General features: G+C 45.6%; 2 protein-coding genes across 34 annotated transcripts in view; one reads left to right on the top strand and one right to left on the bottom strand.

The window, feature by feature from the left end:
* Positions 1-9036, top strand: part of ATXN1 (ataxin 1) — a 349836-nt gene extending 340800 nt beyond the window's left edge. For all 32 annotated transcript variants that reach the window (XM_085051826.1, XM_085051827.1, XM_085051833.1 and 29 more), the window contains one exon: positions 454-9036. In XM_085051826.1, coding sequence (XP_084907952.1) covers positions 454-984 — 531 coding nt within the window. In that variant the 3' untranslated portion in view covers positions 985-9036. The remainder of the gene's footprint in view (positions 1-453) is intronic.
* Positions 9037-9220: 184 nt separating this feature from the next.
* The window catches only part of GMPR (guanosine monophosphate reductase), a 47478-nt gene continuing 39910 nt past the window's right edge, over positions 9221-16788 (bottom strand). For both annotated transcript variants that reach the window (XM_085051856.1, XM_085051857.1), the window contains exon 9: positions 9221-14155. In XM_085051856.1, the coding sequence (XP_084907982.1) occupies positions 13975-14155 (181 nt within the window). In that variant the 3' untranslated portion in view covers positions 9221-13974. The remainder of the gene's footprint in view (positions 14156-16788) is intronic.

The raw sequence follows: 16788 nt of genomic DNA, 5'->3' as shown, positions 1-16788 counted from the left end.
ATAACAATGGCATTCCTGTTATCATTAGGAAATAGTTTGTCACAACTGAGAGTTACTCTTGAGCCATCCTCTGGTTGGAAAGGATCTTCAGATTTGAATTACAGGTTCTAGGTACCACAAGGGGATGGTGGGAAACAGTTTGCCAGACACCAATGCTGTTTTAACTGACGCCTGTCTTAGTGGCTGGATAAAGGTAAAGCTTGATTCCTGCTGAGGTTTGTGTTATGAAATGCTGAACTCAGAGAAAGCATTAACAGCTGGGTGACAAGGGCAGGCATGAAGTCTGGTAATCAATGCTCTGATTTTGCAGAAACTGAACATTGCCTTTACAATTCCAGCTTTATCCCTCCCACTGTGGCAAGCACTGCACATGTTTGAGGGCACAAGGAGTGATCTCATGCTCTCCCTTCTCTCTCCCTCTGTCTCCCTGTGTTGTTCCTTCTCTTTCTGCAGGTCAGCGTGGAAGTCTTGGTAGAATACCCTTTTTTTGTATTTGGACAAGGCTGGTCATCCTGCTGCCCTGAAAGAACCAGCCAGCTCTTTGATTTGCCATGCTCCAAACTCTCGGTGGGGGACGTCTGCATATCGCTCACGCTCAAGAACCTGAAGAACGGCTCTATTAAAAAGGGCCAGCCCATGGACTCAGCTAGTATCTTGCTGAAGCATTCAAAGAATGACAGTCTAGCTGGAAGTAGACACAGGTATGCGGAGCAGGAAAATGGGATTAATCAGGGAAGCGCACAGATGTTAGCTGAGAACGGTGAACTGAAGTTTCCGGACAAAATAGGATTGCCTGCAGCACCTTTGCTCACCAAAACAGAACCCAGCAAGCCCCCAGCAACGAGGAAGAGGAGGTGGTCAGCCCCTGAAACGCGAAAACTAGAGAAATCAGAAGAGGAGCCACCTTTGACTCTTCCCAAGCCTTCTTTTATTCCTCAGGAGGTTAAGATTTGCATTGAAGGTCGATCCAACGTAGGAAAGTGAAAGTTGTTTGGGGAAAGGAAATTAGGCTATCCCTTGTCATTTTTATCCAGATTACTGTACTGTAGACTAAATAACCCAGTATTTACATGTTATCATCTTATTTTAGGTTTATGTTATAACCTTGTTGTTATAGTTGCAGCTGGTATTATGCAGGAGACTGGTGCATATGTTTTTCCACAAGTGTTTGTCAGTGACTAGGTTTATCGAGAGCTACAGAAGGGGCAGTATCTGCTTCACACACCCTTAGTGGAAATGAATGTGTCGTCATGGCTCCTGTTTTCTAACACCTCGTGTAGGACAGGGTCCAGCTGTGATTTTGTTTTCTTTTCGTCGCTGTTTTTTTTGTGTTTGTTTTGTTGTTTTGGTTCCTGTTCTAGTTTTTTAGGGGGGGAGGTGAGGAGAAGGGAACTGTAGCAGAGGTGTGTGTCAGACATGGGGTGCGTGTGTGAGTGTGAGTGTGTGAGTGTGTGGGTGTGTGCCAACCCCCGGGGCGGGACAGCCGCTCTCTGAAGGGTTGGTAAAGAGTTTTCCTCACCCCAGGTGGATGCTGAGGACACAACTCTTGGATGTGTTACTGAAAAGGATCGGACAGTCTCTGATGTCTTCAACAACAAGCCAACTCTTACTCAAGGCTCTACTATACATATATATATATATATATATATATATATTTGTGTGTGTGTATATGTATATATATATTTTTCCCCCATGGGGTCTGACTGCACTGATTTTTATTCCTAAAGCAAACTGCCACACCACATTTCCTTTCTGCTTGCTAGTGCAGTTCCATTGCCCAGAGCCAGCGATGGGTAGGCTGTACGGACTCTTGCGCCGGTCGCCCTGCAGGGTTTTCCTTGACGGCGGGGCTGGGTGGGTGTGTGTGTGTGGCGTGGGTGTGTGTGGGTGTGTGAGGAGGCCTCTGGCTCTGTGGATGTGCCTGGCTCAGGCTCACTCCTGTTTCTGTGCAGTGTTAGACAAATCGACCGGGTTACGCCATTGACATTTGCTTCCACAAGGTAGACGCAGACTGCCCCTTTGAGATCACAGGCATCCATCATTTGCAGTTAGGTTGCAAATCTTTGTCTTTAACTCTAGTACTGGTTTTAGTTCATGGTTATGGACAACTGGTGCCACTTTTCCAAATTGCAGTGTGTGACACAGGAATCCGCTGTTGAAGATGAACCTAGAATGTCTTTAAGCACTTAAAATGCTGTTCACACTTTATTGCTGAGCATCCTGGTCTAACACTCAGTCCGTACTGTATATCACTTTAATCTGCTCGGAAAGCAACAACAACAAACAAACAAATCTCTTCAACACTGTAACTACATGCAACTACGTAAAGTTTTCTCACAGGCAAGATGCTGAAAGTTTTAATGTGGTTTCAAAGGGATGAATGTGAATTATTGAACTAGTATGTGACAGTCATTGTCCACAAAGGACTACTTAATAGGAGGCACTTTTTAAACTTTAATGCTTGAGAAAGAGTTAAAGGCATATGCGAGCTGACATAATAAAAAAAGTAAGAGAAAGGAAAAAGGAAAGAGGAAAAAAAATCACTGTCCAGTGTTTTTGAAAAAGATGGACTTTAAAGAATCTTGCAATTTGCACATCTTAAGTTTATCATTTGTGTGGTATTCCTGCAGTTTTTACCTAATAATGTTGTGGGGTGGGGGGGTCTGAAAGAGCATAAACAAATGTAGCAATTACTCACTAACCTGCCTACGCTCTAGGCCATTTCATAGGGTTACGTTCCTTTCCGAGTTCATTTTTGGTCTTTCTACCGTATTGGCCACACAGAACCAGGTCCTACCGGGACACCTCTGAGAATTTTTCTTCAGACTTGCTGAGAGAATTTTCCACAAAAAAAACATTTCTATAAGTAAGCAAGGTGTTTGTTTTGAAAACAAACCTATTGTTATTTTATTACTATTATTATTATTGTTTGTTATTTTAATTGCATCATTTTCCATTGGAAAGGCGACATTTCAAGAGTTTGGTACAAACCAAGTAGGAGCGGGGGGATTCACACGTTCAGTCTTTTCTTTCCCCAGGTAGGGCCGGATCCTCTGAGGTGCTGTGCACCCAGCCTCCTGCACGAGCCTCAGGGAGGTGCGAGTATGAAGTATGTCGGGGCTGAGTGCTAAAGCCTGCCGCTGCCTCTAGAAAGATCCCAGTGGGATTTCAGTGGGATCGCGCTTGGGCCCTCCATGAGCAAGCGTTCGTGTCGTCGTTTTTGGTTGGCGAGTTCACATCCTTCAGGTAGTTTTGAAGAAGCTGTACTCACAGGGAGAACAGGAAATCAAAATCCGTCATTAGAAACACGGTAACCTAAAGTGAACAAATTTATTTAAAATCTTGTTTTCCCTCTCCCCTGAAATACAGTGCTTTTCTTTAAGAGAAGAAATGTTAACTCCAAACCCCATCTTTGACTCTTGTTACTTGTTACTTGAAATTCAGCTCACACCAGACCTAGTTGTTTTTATACCATATTCTGGGGTGCACCAAAAAGTTGAAATATGTTTAAAATAGCTTGAAACTTTTTTTGAATTTCCTTGAATTTTATTAACCTCTCGGCGGGCTACCAAATAGCTGAGTGGGTTTCTTCTCACAATCACACTGCTTAGTTAGTGCTTATTTGTTAGAATTTCTGCTCAGAGAAGTTGCTTAATCTTCCATATACTCTGCTCAGGGCACTTGCAATTTATTGTTTTGTTTTGTTTCCTGGGTTTTTTTTTATGCTTTTATGGTAAAGGAATAGAAAGAATTACAGATTTTAGTTCACAGTCGTACCACTATTTCTGTACTTCACGTGTACTTGGAAAAAAAAGAAATCTCAAGTAAAACCATACGCATTATAGTTAATAAGGAAGCAGGGGCTATTAAACTGACTGGATCTATTCAATTAACACTAAAAAAGAACAAAAAACATTTGGAGCAATAGGAATGTATTAGTTCTGTGCTTGTATTTCAGACTGAGGCATTCTGAAATAACCAGTTCTTTCCAAACAATGGTCCCCTTCCATGCTTTGGCTTTTGTAGGATGTGCAATACTTTACGTGCCAACTTAGACTCACTTGTGCAGTGTTAGCTAGATCTCATACCCACTTCTGATATCCCCTGGTTTTGTCTCTTTTGAATTCTTTCTTTCTGCCTTTCCCCCGCACCCAACCCCATTAATAAGTCCCTCCCTGTCCTCCCCCCTCCAAAAAAACCACAACATATTAACGGTAGAAGATCCCTTGCCCCGGGAAACATGGACCCTTTTTGTATTTGATGTTTAAAAAGATCCCGGAAGAAAAAAAAGAAAAAAAAGAAATGCGTTCATGTCTACATGGCGTCCAGGCAGAGGGTGGCACTAAACCATATTGCTGAGTGCCACCTTCCGCCTGGACATGCACACAGGAGCTGGCTCCCACTGGGGCCCAGCCCTTTGCAAGGCATGGCCTTGCCTCTCCCTCTGGCACTGAGCACCCCTCATGGTGTGTCCCCAGCCCCAGGAGTGTCATCAATCCCAGGGAAGGTGCAAAATGCCACTGGCAAGCACGGGGACGCTGAGGTGAAGCTGAAGGAGGAGGCTTGGCCTCTGCTTCTGCATGGCGGCCACTTTGCAATAGTAACTAACTGTAGTTTTCTTTTTGTCTCTTAGTTTGTTTCTTTATTTTTGTAGCAGGCCTCTTTAGTTTACAACAAAATGCATACAATCACCAAGAAATTAGTCAGGGCAAAGAAAAATAAAACAAGAACCTCTTTATAGGGATTTCTAAAAAAAAAAAATATCTGTCTATCTATCTATCTATCTGTCTGTCTATCTATCTATCTATCTATCTATATATCTATATATATAAAGTGACTGTTCCTTATAGCGTTTAACTTAGGCATTGTTTCAGTTTGTCTGGGCCACATCGTGGGGAATTTGAGTTTGATGTCACTTACCTCAAGTCCTCTGGTCGAGACCCAAATCGGAGTCGCTGTTGACCTATTTTACCATTTTGTACCTTGCCCGTAGGCTTGCTTTCCCTCAGAGATGCAGACCTCGGGAGGAGGGGAGGGACACACGTTCCTTTTTTCATTCCTTTAATTCCTTTGTCCCACTGTCGCTTCGTTAGACCTGTTGTTCCCGTCATTTTCTCGGCATGGGGAAGTGACATCACTACTCTTGTTTCCCTTAAATCAAGGAACATTTAGAAACCTTTCACACCTTTTACTCAGGGATGGGGCTGGCGTATGTGTGGTACACTGATGTGACCAGAAGCAGCACTTTTACTGCTCTGGAGTAGGGATGTACAATGTTACAGACAAGTTTGGATTTCCTGCATCTCATGGTTTAAACTTTGTAGATCTCACTTAGATTGCAATACAAAAGCAGCAGGCTCAGCATGAACTGTAGCTGTTGGTTATCATGAAAATACACTCTCTGCAGAGATTTATATTACTTTAAAGTGTGTTGCCAGTAGTAAAAAGGAAATGGTGAAATTCTGTTAATTTTTGCAACTGCTTAAAAAAGAAAAAATGCCTGTGTCAAGGAGAGCAAATTCTCAATCTTTTTAAACACTAATAGTGTTATTTCAGAGTGGCTCTTGGCGCTATGCTCTGTGTGTCCTGGAACCCAGTTCTGCAAACACTTATACATGTGCCCATGGGAGGTCTGGGCTGCCTAGCGAAGGCTTCTCCAGGGCTTGCTGTAAAGCACATGTATAAATATTTGTGAAATTGAAGCATGGTTCAGTCAGGGCCAGATCCTGACCTTAATCAGGCAGCTGGAAAAATCTCGGGGTTCGCCAGGGCAGAAGCTTTGGGCAGGTGGAGGGGATTTGGCCCATTGAAACACTTCTGCTGTCCCAGAAACTTGACAAATGGCAGAATGGAACATGCATTCTTACAGTTTCCATTTCTTCCCTCTCCATCATCACAGGTAGCAGCAGAGTCCACTGTGGGCTTTGGCCAGTGCTGATACGAAAAGCAAGGGGAATGAACGTACCACCAGAGTGGAGGCAGTAATTTCCTTTCCTCTAGTTTTTCCAACCCTCCCACTCCCCCAAATCCTGTTAATACATAGCAAAATGAGAATTTGTTGATGCAGATATGCATATGTGCACACACACCCCCAGGCAGAAGTGTCTGTTTGCACACAAAGAAGTATGTGTGCATTTTTTTTTACGTGTATGCCTACACGTCCACTTGATTCCCTGTCCTGAGGACAGCCTTGCTTTTGTGCCCATAGGGAAATTCCAAACACGTTGCACACCTCTACTCCAGAGTTCAATTTCTTTTACATAGACGACCTCGCTTCAGATGTGTTACCTTTACTGATAGGATCTTTTCTTGTAGCACTATACCTTGTGGGAATATTTTTTGATGTAAACCTAATTTGAGAAGCTTATTAAAAATAGAAACTTTTTTTGAAGCACTCACATTGAGGAGTACAGGTAATGTTTTAAAAAATTGCACAAAAGAAAAATGAATGTTGGAATGATTCATTCAGTGTTTGAAAAAGAGATGGCTCTGTTTGAACAGTGAGTTTCATACCTTGTTTGTAAAAAAAAAAAGTTTTTAAATACAAAAGCGGAGAAAGGTTGAAAGTTACATGTTTTTTGTATATAGAAAATGTCATGTCTAGATGATCTGATTTGTATTGGCTCTGGCCAGGAAGAATTATTACTTAAAAGGCTCTTAAAGAACAACTGTGCTTAATTTTCTGTTCGTATTACATGGGTCCCATTTCTGGGGAATGGAGTCACACTGTTTATTCCTGTGCTGAAAATACACCTTGGAGCAGCAATTCTTGAGTGCAGCTACCAGGCACTTCAAAGGGTGGCTATTGTGCAAAACTAGAGTCTCACTCTCCAGTTGTATTTTGGCTTTAAGTCTCTTCCGCCTATGCTGAGGGAGCCCCTGGCAGCCCAGAGGTCAAGGCTGGTTTGGAGGGAGGCCTCGGCTGTGCCCTCGGTGGACATGGCCTAGGTGGCCCCACTGTGGGGACCCTGCTGGGGCTGGCAGCCCTTGGGTTGAGAGTTGCTGCCAGCTGCGTGCATTAGTTCCTGCCTGAGGCCTTTTGGTCCCGTTTTTCTCTCTCTCTGGGGATGCTGTTCCATATTTTTTCAGCACTTCCTTTTCCAGAGGAAATCCAAAGAGTACAACCCTGAGAGTACAACTCTGAGTGTGCTTGTAATGAGATCCTAGCCCAGCACTAGCAGCAGAATCGTACCCAAGGTGACCCAGCCTTCCAGCCTCTGTCACTGCCCCTCTCCCCCAGTGCTGCCATCAGAGCCGCCGGGAGCAGCTGGTCACACAGAACGTGTTTCCAGTGATGGTCTTGACCAATGGCAAGACTGATGTTTTTCAGAAGCCAAAAGGAGAGGATCCTGAAGCAGTTTCTGAAGAGAGGATCCTTTTCCTGTCCAAAGATTGAGCTGGGCAGCTGGGAGCTGGTGGCAGGGTGGAGAGGGCAAAGTTTCAGGCTGCTCCCATCCCCCTCCCCAGAGGTGACCCAAGCTTCAGCTCCCACTGGCACACGGGGCAGGAATGCTCGCCCTGGGCAAGTGACCCCCGGGCGCTCAGAAACCAGTCCTGGTTGTGTTATGGTGAAGTGCATTCAGCCAACAGGTAGTATTGATACCGTAACAGTCTCTAAGGTTTCCATAGGTTTTTTTCTTGTTAGCTGAAAGGACTCAAGTCTTCCACTGAGGATTTTATGGAGGCTTCATCCAAGGTTGTTTCTTTTTTGTTAGTTTCTATTTTGAGCAGTTAAAGCTCCTGTGCCCTTTCCCTCGACCATGCAGTAGGTGTGCATTGGAAGTGTTGTTTGCAGTGAGCGGAGTCACTTGTTGAAGCTGTCCTTGCTGTACTACGGCATTGGAGATGGGCAGAAACTTCAGGGCCCAGATCCCTGGCCAGGGTGGAGCTGGGTGGGACCACTGGCTCCGCGGGCAGTGCGGCTGTGCCCCTTTGCACCTGCTGGTGAGGGGATGCCACCCTGGCATTTGCTTTAAAAATCCAGGGCCCCGGTGCTCTCCCACTGAACACGCTCTGCAGAGTTCTTGTCCCGGTCCATTGGGTTTGGATCTGGGCAGCTGATGGCAAAAACAGGCTGGAGGTGACTGCGGGTGGCTCGGTCTGCGTCTTCGGCCTGGCCATCAGGCTGGGCGCTTTGCAAAGTTACTAATCTGGTAAGGCATAGATGCAACTCTTCACGACAGTCAGCTAATGTTGAAACTCACTAATGTATGTATTTGCTCCTTTTTTTTATTTTTTAAATAATATATTAACTTGTTGAACACTGTTCTTTTCACAGTGTTACAAAAGTGGGGGAGGGGGGAATTTCCCAACCTTTTTCAGTTCGGGTGAGCTACTGAAAACCATTTTGTACTAGCTATGTCACTGCTCCCGGCAGCAGCTGGCAGTGGCGCTTGGCCGAGCCGGAGTCAGGTCCAGCCATTCAACATCAGTAGTTTTTAAAGTAATTTTTTTTTTTTAATTGTCTGGTATTACTAATGAGGGTTGTTGCAAATCACACTTCCAGTGTAGTTCCTAGTGTAGGCCCAGTAAAAGGGATATCGCAGCTTTGTGTTGGGGAGAAATTGAGCTGACATGGCCAGTACAAAGGAGAAATAGGGAGGGAATAACGTTTTGCACCTTATTGAAAAGAGGAGAAGATTTTAAGTGCATACAGACATAGTTAAGAGCTTTTATTGTGACAGGAGAACTTTTTTCCATATGCGTGCATACTCTCTGTAATTCCAGTGTAAAATATTGTACTTGCACTAGCTTTTTTAAAACAAATATTAAAAAAAATGGAAGAATTCATATTCTATTTTCTAATGGTGGTGTGTCTATTTGTAGGATACACTCGCGTCTGTTTATTGAATTTTATGGTCCCTTTCTTTGATGGTGCTTGCAGGTTTTCTAGGTAGAAATTATTTCATTATTATAATAAAACAATGTTTGATTCAAAATTTGAACAAAATTGTTTTAAAGAAATTGTCTGTATACCAGTACAAGTTTATTGTTTCAGTATACTCGTACTAATAAAATAACAGTGCCAATTGCAAACGCATTTTGTCTTTTATGACTGAACGGGAGAGAGCTTTCCTAGGGACATAATTTGCCCAATTTAATTCCCTGTCCTCCCCCAGCCCTGCCCTGGCAATGCATTTGAAAGCATTTGCTTTTATTCGTGATGATGCCAAAGGGCCCATGCCCTCCCACCCATGGCCATAAAACACTCTGCAGACCATCAGGGTGAAGCTCTTTATTGCATAACAAAAACTTGGGAGCGGTTTGGATGATTGTGCCGCACACGCGGCTGCTACAGCAGAGGGAGGGGGCAGCGCTCTCATCACCATCTCAGCAGGGCCGAGCAGGGCAGCAAAACATTGAAAGCCCATCAGCTTTATGGCCAATTACACACAAGCGTTTCGCAGTTATCGCAGGCAACACCAGGGAGTTCTGGACTCTGAACTGCCAATTTATGTCTGAAAACTTCAGCGAGTAAACAATGGGTCAAATAAATGGGGAGGGCTCACTTAAGCATCTGGGTAACCACAAATGAAGCGAAGGCTGCAAGGAGTGGTCCACCCTGTGTTAGGGGTGCAGGGCTGTGCCAGCCTCTGCTTGAGACCCCCCAGCCTGCAGCAGCTGCCAGCCCACAGGGAAGGGCTGACCCTCTCCCACCTGCTGGCCCTGACTGCTGCACAAGGCAAACCACTGTTCTTGGGCCTTGGCTCTTATTTTTTTTCCCTCTCTCTCTGATACAAGGCCAAACCTGCCACTGGTTGCAAAAGCCTTCCTGGCTCCAAGAAAGAATTTTTGGTATAAATCTGGTATTAGCAACTAAGCAGCACCATCCCCCAGCTGGGGATGTGAGATGGTGATGGATAGACACTGTACATACACTGGCAGAAAGCTGTAGCAACAAGTCTGTCATGAGCGTGGAGTTCAATAGTTATAAAGTAGGGAGTGCTTGGTTCAGAAAAGCTTCAAACTCTCATCGTGTCCTTGACTGAAAGCACCTGTCCCAACAGAGTGGGGCGTGGCAAACAGCTGCCACATTTCTTCCTTATCCCCATCCTTTTTACCCCTGCTATTGACTAGCTGAAAGGAATATACAGGCACATTTTGTATGGGAAGAGCTCCCTCAAATGCAAAGGAAGCTTCTTCTGACCTTACAGCTTTCTGTATTTACAGGGTGTCCCGATCCTACATTCAACCCCACCATGCCCCAAGGGAGAAGAAATCTGCACCAAGGCACAGCCAAAGTGCCTGCCCCATAGCCCATGGGGACTGGCTGTTCCAATAAGCAGATGGGAATGCATTTCTTCCAGAGAACACAGACCTGCGTGGCTTGTTTTGCATCTGTCAGGATGCTGGTTCAAGGCCCACCCCTTTAACAAGAGGCCTCACACCCACAAGGAGGTGTCCACATGCACTCCTTGTAGCCACCACACAGTCTCTGGGGAGTGAGCAAGGCTGCTCCTGTGCTAAGCCCTTCCCTCCCAAGGAGAGTTCTGCTAAGCCAGGCAGCGTGGGCAGGAGCCCACCCTGCAAAATGTGCTGCAGCAAGGCAACCCCAGAGCAGGACTGGGAGTGCCAGGGGTGTTAGAGGTGTCTGTGAATTTCAAGAAGCCACAGGCAGACACCCTCAGCAGGGATTGCTTTAATGATGTAATGTTGCCCTTTTCAGCATCCCCACTGTTAGGTCTTTGGTATATTAAACTTGCACCCCTGTGCAGCCAGCAGGCCGAACCTCAACATTGCTCTTGGGAGCTCAACAGTTGCCTGGCTGGGGTAAGCAGGCCTGGTCCTGGCCTACAGCACAGGCTGTCACCCTCACAGCATTCCTCTGGACAGGATGGGGTTGGGATGTAGGGTTAGAGAAGACCTGGTTATGCAGAATCACTCAACATTAAGCATTATTAAGCGCTTACGAATTTCATTTCCCACAGAAGGACTGTGTAGGACACCAAGTAACAAAGAACCCAGTTAGATGTGCAGGTGAGGTAGATCCACAAATGGCACATGGCATTTGTCATGGTTGTGGTCTTGACTTGGACCATCCTGCCAGACAAAGTGTGTTCCCAGCTCCCTCTGCCTCAGTTCCTTGTGGGAGTGGCAGCAGGATTGAGCAGGGTACAGGACCTGGAGCTAAGCAGAGATAAGGGCAACTACTGCAGCACAGGAATAGGAGTTAAAGGGGCACTCAAACTCCTTTTTAAATTTTTTTTTTAATTTTCCAGCCTGTCTCAGAGCTGCACATGTACAGTGTCAATGGTGAGCACTGACATAGCTGAGGGTTATTCCTGAACAAAATGCACATATAACTGGGTCAGATGCAGACATGCCACCAGTTCAGCCTTTCTGCATCTCATTTCTCTCTCCTGCTCACTTTTGGAGAGAAGAAAATGAAAGAAAACATGCTGCTTATCAAAACAATGGTAAGACCTGCTATTCAGAAAACCAAATACCTCAAGTCAAAACTTTACCACTCACTATTCATGGTATCAATGCCATTAACAGCCTGAAGAATTCAGGGGACAACTTAAGATTAGCCTGTCCCTGTCTTATTGATGCTGATCAGAGGTATGTGCAGGAGGGGAAAGGAAAGCAGGTGTAAGAGTGTCCTCATTTGCCACACTTGTGGAGAGGCAGCTTCCCCTTGCCCCCACCACCTGCCCTTTGGAAAAGAAACTGTTCTGAGGACATGTCATGAAGCTCCTCAGTTTGGTGTGCGCATGATCTTTTAAAAAAATGTTTACAAATACATATATATTTTATATGCCTATGTATTTCTTAAATTCCACTTAGAAATGTAGCTAAAAAAAAGTAGAAAAGCGCTAGCGAGAGTGGGCATGGGACCAGCAGAGTGCTGCACTTCCCACGTGTGAAGGCACCAGTGTGGAGACACACCTGTGGTCAGGCCTGGGCTGTGGTGGTCTAACCCCACTCCTGACAGAGGTGGCCATTTGCTTCTGTACCCCCTCCCCTTCACAGCACATAAACAGAGGAACAGTGCTGTCCTACAGTGAGCTGTATTGATGCAGAGAGCTCACTGCCCCTGCTCTGGGCCCAGGGCAGGTGAGAGCAGTAGGTGGCTCACGGTGCCTTTGGCAAAGAAGCCTGACGTTTTCTTAACATGATGCTTCTAGGCTGGAGGGAACTGAGATCAGGGCCTGGATTCACAGGGCCTGCTTCTCTTCTGCATTCACATTCCTTTATGACAGGTGGGCAGGACGAATGGTCCTTGCAGCCAGCACAAGCATGAACTGTGCTCACATCAAGGCCCTTATCCACTGCCAAAGCAGAGGAATGGGTCATTCCACAATTAAGAAGTATGTCCTACATGTTAAATGGAAGACATTTAAAATACCAGGCCGTTTAGAAGATATCCTATGCTTTTTCTAATGTGCACAACACACTTCAAAATCACCAGGGATCAGCTTGTGGCCTGGATTTGCTAATCGGCATGGTCAATTGTACCAATTCTTGTGCATGGCTTTTTGAGCAGTCCAGCGTATGAGGTTAATTCTAGGGTTTCTTTTCACTATTCCTTTTCCTACAGATCACTTTTTTGCTTTTCAAAGGAAGCCTGCCTCTTTCCACAGATATCTACAGGAGGGGAAAGTAAGACTCTGAAGTACTGAGGTAACATCAGCCGCATTATGATCTCAGCAGCAGTTTAAAGTAAGTGGCCAAGCATTATTAATTCATTGGTGCTCACTTTTGCATCATTTATCATAACGAGCTACTGTGGTATTCATGTGGATGCAACGTGTATTTCCGAAGAAATTTTCGTTGTGATTTATCAATTAATTAGCAGGCCATTACACTTTATTGAAGTGTTACCCAAAGTCTCAAACATTCATTACTGCCTTTAGAGCAAATGCTTTAGCTCCATCTCAGCCTGACAGTGTCTTGCAATCAATCAGGCTGTTCTGCCAGCAGCTCTCTCCTGCTTTACATGGTGTCAAGGACTGCAAAGGCGTGGTACAACATAACCAGAAGGCCATTTGATCCACCTGGCCACAGACAATGCACTGCGCAGCATTTTTATGTCTTTGCTAAATGGATGCGAGCAGGCAAGGCAACAGGGAGGACTGCAAGAACCATCCCCCCTTGTCAGGGTTACGCTGGCTGAGTTTCAATGTCTTAAAAACCTGTTTCCAGAGAGCGGGTAAAAGCAAGGACCCAGGTAATTCAATAACTGCACTCATGAAAAAGCAGGCAAGCTCTGAAAAGTGTTCCCCTGAATGATCTCCTCAGATGGGAGCAGGAGGGCCAGCACAGTTTTGCTACATTCAGTGCCAGCTTCTCTGAAGAGGCAAGTCCATTAAATAGGGAGATTTAACCAGGAACAAGTGATACCAGTCCTGTGAACTGAGAGTGACAGAAATCTAGAATTTTTAGCATCACATATCACCAGCAGCCAGGCCTCATCTACCATCCACCTCTGACATTCTGCAGGCTGGCAGCTGTGCCAAAAACATCCACTCTTTGGCCAGAAAAAAGATTAAGAGAATTTGATTTTTTTATTTCTCCATGCACTTCCTTGCATCTTTTTCTCTCCCAGCCTGCAATTTCTGAAAGGTGCACTGCCAGAAAGTGGTGGTGGCTGACAGGTCAGTCTTAAAAAAGGGAATGTGTGAATGTGTGCAGGCGTTAACAGCCATGTCTGCACAAGCCAATTCCTTGTTAATTGAGGTTTCAGCAGCTATTTTTCAGAGGGAGAAAAAACAGGTGAAGAAATGTTGTTTAAAAAATAAAATAGGCACAACAATAAAAGATGAGGCTATTGCATCTTGAATCAATGGCACTGTGTTAATAGCATGACCTTCCCCTTCCAAATCCCAGCCACAGCCCCTTCCATGGCTATGACACTGCTATTCTGAGACAGGGAAGTTTGCCACTAACACAATACGGAGGAGAAAGCAAAGGAAAAGAGCAGCCCTTCCTGCTCTTCTCCCCCACCCCTCTCTCCAGCCCCCCAGGCCTAGGCTAAGAGAAGACCTCATTGTGCTGCTGGGTGACCCGGATAAACGTCGTTCTCTTGCTCAGTTCCTTGAGTTTGGCAGCTCCAACATAGGTGCAGGTGGAGCGCAGCCCCCCGAGGATGTCCTGGATGGTGTGTTCCACATCCCCTCGGTATGGTACCTCCACAGTCTTGCCCTCCGAAGCCCTAGAGAAGAGATCAATCACTGTATTCATGTCTGGATGCAAAACATGAGTGTGTTTACTGGAGCAATGTGAAGCTTAATACTTTGCAGGCTGCAGTTTACAAATGTGCCCCCAGCTTTACTGCTTGCTGCTTGGTGGTGCTTGGTGCTCTCAAGCACTGAAACACCTCAGCTCCACTCACCACCAACACTGAGAACTAGAATTAGATAGATCTTGTAGATGCTCCAATATCCCATGAGTTTATTTAGAGATCTGCCCTTTCCTCCCCTCTACCATCTGCCTACAAGCAAGTGAAACTTCCAGCTTTATTGAAAGGTAAATCTGACTGTCAGAGCTGCAAGCTTTAAAGTGTAAGGAACGGCCAGACTCAGACAACAGAGAAATGTTGGAGCTGGCTCTCAGCAGACACCACCCAGCACAGCTCTAGAGAGGCTTCACAGCCCCTGGGCTCTGTCCCATGTCACTGATCAGACACAGATGGAAGTGCTCTGGCTGTCTCCTACCAGTGTGATTCTCCAGAGCTCACAGAGTGGGAAACCTGTTACAGAAACCTGCTGCACAGCTGTCCCCTGAAGCTAAAAGGTGATCTAGCATAATTCAGAGCCAGGCAAAAAGGCCAGAAAAATGTGCTGTGAATACTGTCAAGTGCTGGTGCATGCCAGCACAGACTGCACTGTTCCCAAAAAGCACATCTGAAGAGTTACACAATGAAGAATCCAGGCAAATAGCTTGCACTCCTTCTCCAGCTTTCTCCAGCCTCATGTTCAGCAATCCCTCCTGTAGCAGAGACCACTAATCAGCAGCTGATCTGACTAGGCTTTAAAGCAAGCTCTTTCTGCCTGGCACACTGGCTCCTCTGGAAAGGCAGGCCTTAGGAAGGGAAGGTAGACCTCCACATAGACAAATGTGGAGGGGAGAGGAGACACTTTCCTTCTGCCCTACAAAATGGAGGCAGAAATTATGGCAGGGGTCTGTTGTTGAAAATGTGGCTTTATTTGCTTCTTCCTTAAGAAAGTTTCCAGGGGATGGAACAAGAAAAAAAGGGCATGCCTGTTTGGAGTCTCCATTTGTGAATCATTAACAGCAACAGCTGCTGTGTGGAGGTAGTACAGTGTGAGCCTGGCTATATTTCAACCTGTTGTTTAAATGTGAAGTCACAGCCCTAGGGAGACAATAAAGGCAAAGTGTTGAAATGCCATGTGAGTAAGGAGCCATGATTGACCTCCCTACACCTGGTAAGTAATTGACTATTTCTTGAAACTCTTACATAAGCACTGCAGTGAGTGGCCAATGGAAGATTGATGTGCCATTGGCATCTTGCTGATTGCACAGGGCTCAGGGGTCTGTTGCATGGCTGTGCTACTGGGAGTCCCCAGGCTTTTATTTATGCTCCAGTGCCAGCAGGAAAAGGCCAGACCCATAAAAGCCCCCTGTTCCTGGCTTTTGGCCATGCCCACTTCTTCCAGTCAAAGCTGGGAGGTTCAGCTCCAGGCTCCAGGGAGCTTCCTGTGAGATTGTGAGAAACAGTGCACGTCTGGAACTTGTGCAAATTCTACCACGTCCTGCCATGTGAAGAGCTCTGCATGCTCTACTGGGCAAGAAGTGCAGGGCCTACTGCATTCATGCAGGACTGCCCATTCAGTTCATGCATGAGAGGCCAATTAACTGATGCATGAATGCACCATCAGTTCAAATATAAATTCCCTGTTAATCTGTGCTTTAGCATGCTGTGGGCCATAAGCTGCTCATTGCTCCACTTGCTGGTCCTTTTTTCAGTGCAAAGTAACAGAAATGGGTGATGCCTACAGCCACTACCCCTGGCAGATGTCACGGTGGTGTTAGGAAGCTGGAGCTTGTGGGGTGCCACTTTTGGCTTTGGACACCAGCATCTACAAAAGTGGTGAACACCTAACGACACAGCCCCGAAGCTCTGACAGCTAAACACTTGCTACTGCTCCTCTAAGTGTCAGCTGCTGAGCTGGTGGGATGTCCTGCTGATCAAGGAGTAACATGCAGATACCATACTGGGGGAAGCACACTAGAAGAGAAGGGTGTGAGATTAGCTCCGTAGTCTTGTCCACAAGGATGAGGGCATGAAGTTTGTGATGAATATATACTCATGCTGTGCTAACATTAACCCAAATACTTGAGTCCCCAGCAGAAAGGGGGTTTAACATGTTGCTCAGACCAAGATGAGGAGTCATCTGGTTCCCAGGGAAGTGTGGATGGAATTTTACTATGTGTATGCACACATTGGTGCACTATTAACTGCTGTAGTCTGGCCCAGGGGTGGGATCTACATGGGTATATAAAACCAAATTGTGATGTTAACCCCTTTAACACAGTGCTCAGGATGGAGGAGAGACATTTTAGTAAGTGTACTGCTACAGTATTAATCCCTACTGACTGGTCCAGAGGGAGGAAAAATGGAGTTTATAACTGATGTAGATTAAGACTGTGATGATGTCAAAAAGAGTTCATACTGGATTAACATTCTAAGAGTTCCTCGATATGTGCCTTGCCGAGGAGTGACGTACAGGCCATAAATTGCTGGGCTTGCTGTGTTCTTCTGTGAGTGCCAAATTAGTTAATGCATGAGCACTGAATAAATTAATGCATGAGTGCCCAATTAAT

This window comes from Lichenostomus cassidix, chromosome 2 (genome assembly GCF_008360975.1).
Source record: "Lichenostomus cassidix isolate B80296 chromosome 2, HeHo_3.0, whole genome shotgun sequence".
Taxonomy (NCBI): domain Eukaryota; kingdom Metazoa; phylum Chordata; class Aves; order Passeriformes; family Meliphagidae; genus Lichenostomus; species Lichenostomus cassidix.
Note: the sequence above shows the minus strand (reverse complement) of the source record. Positions and strands in the feature narration are given on the sequence as shown.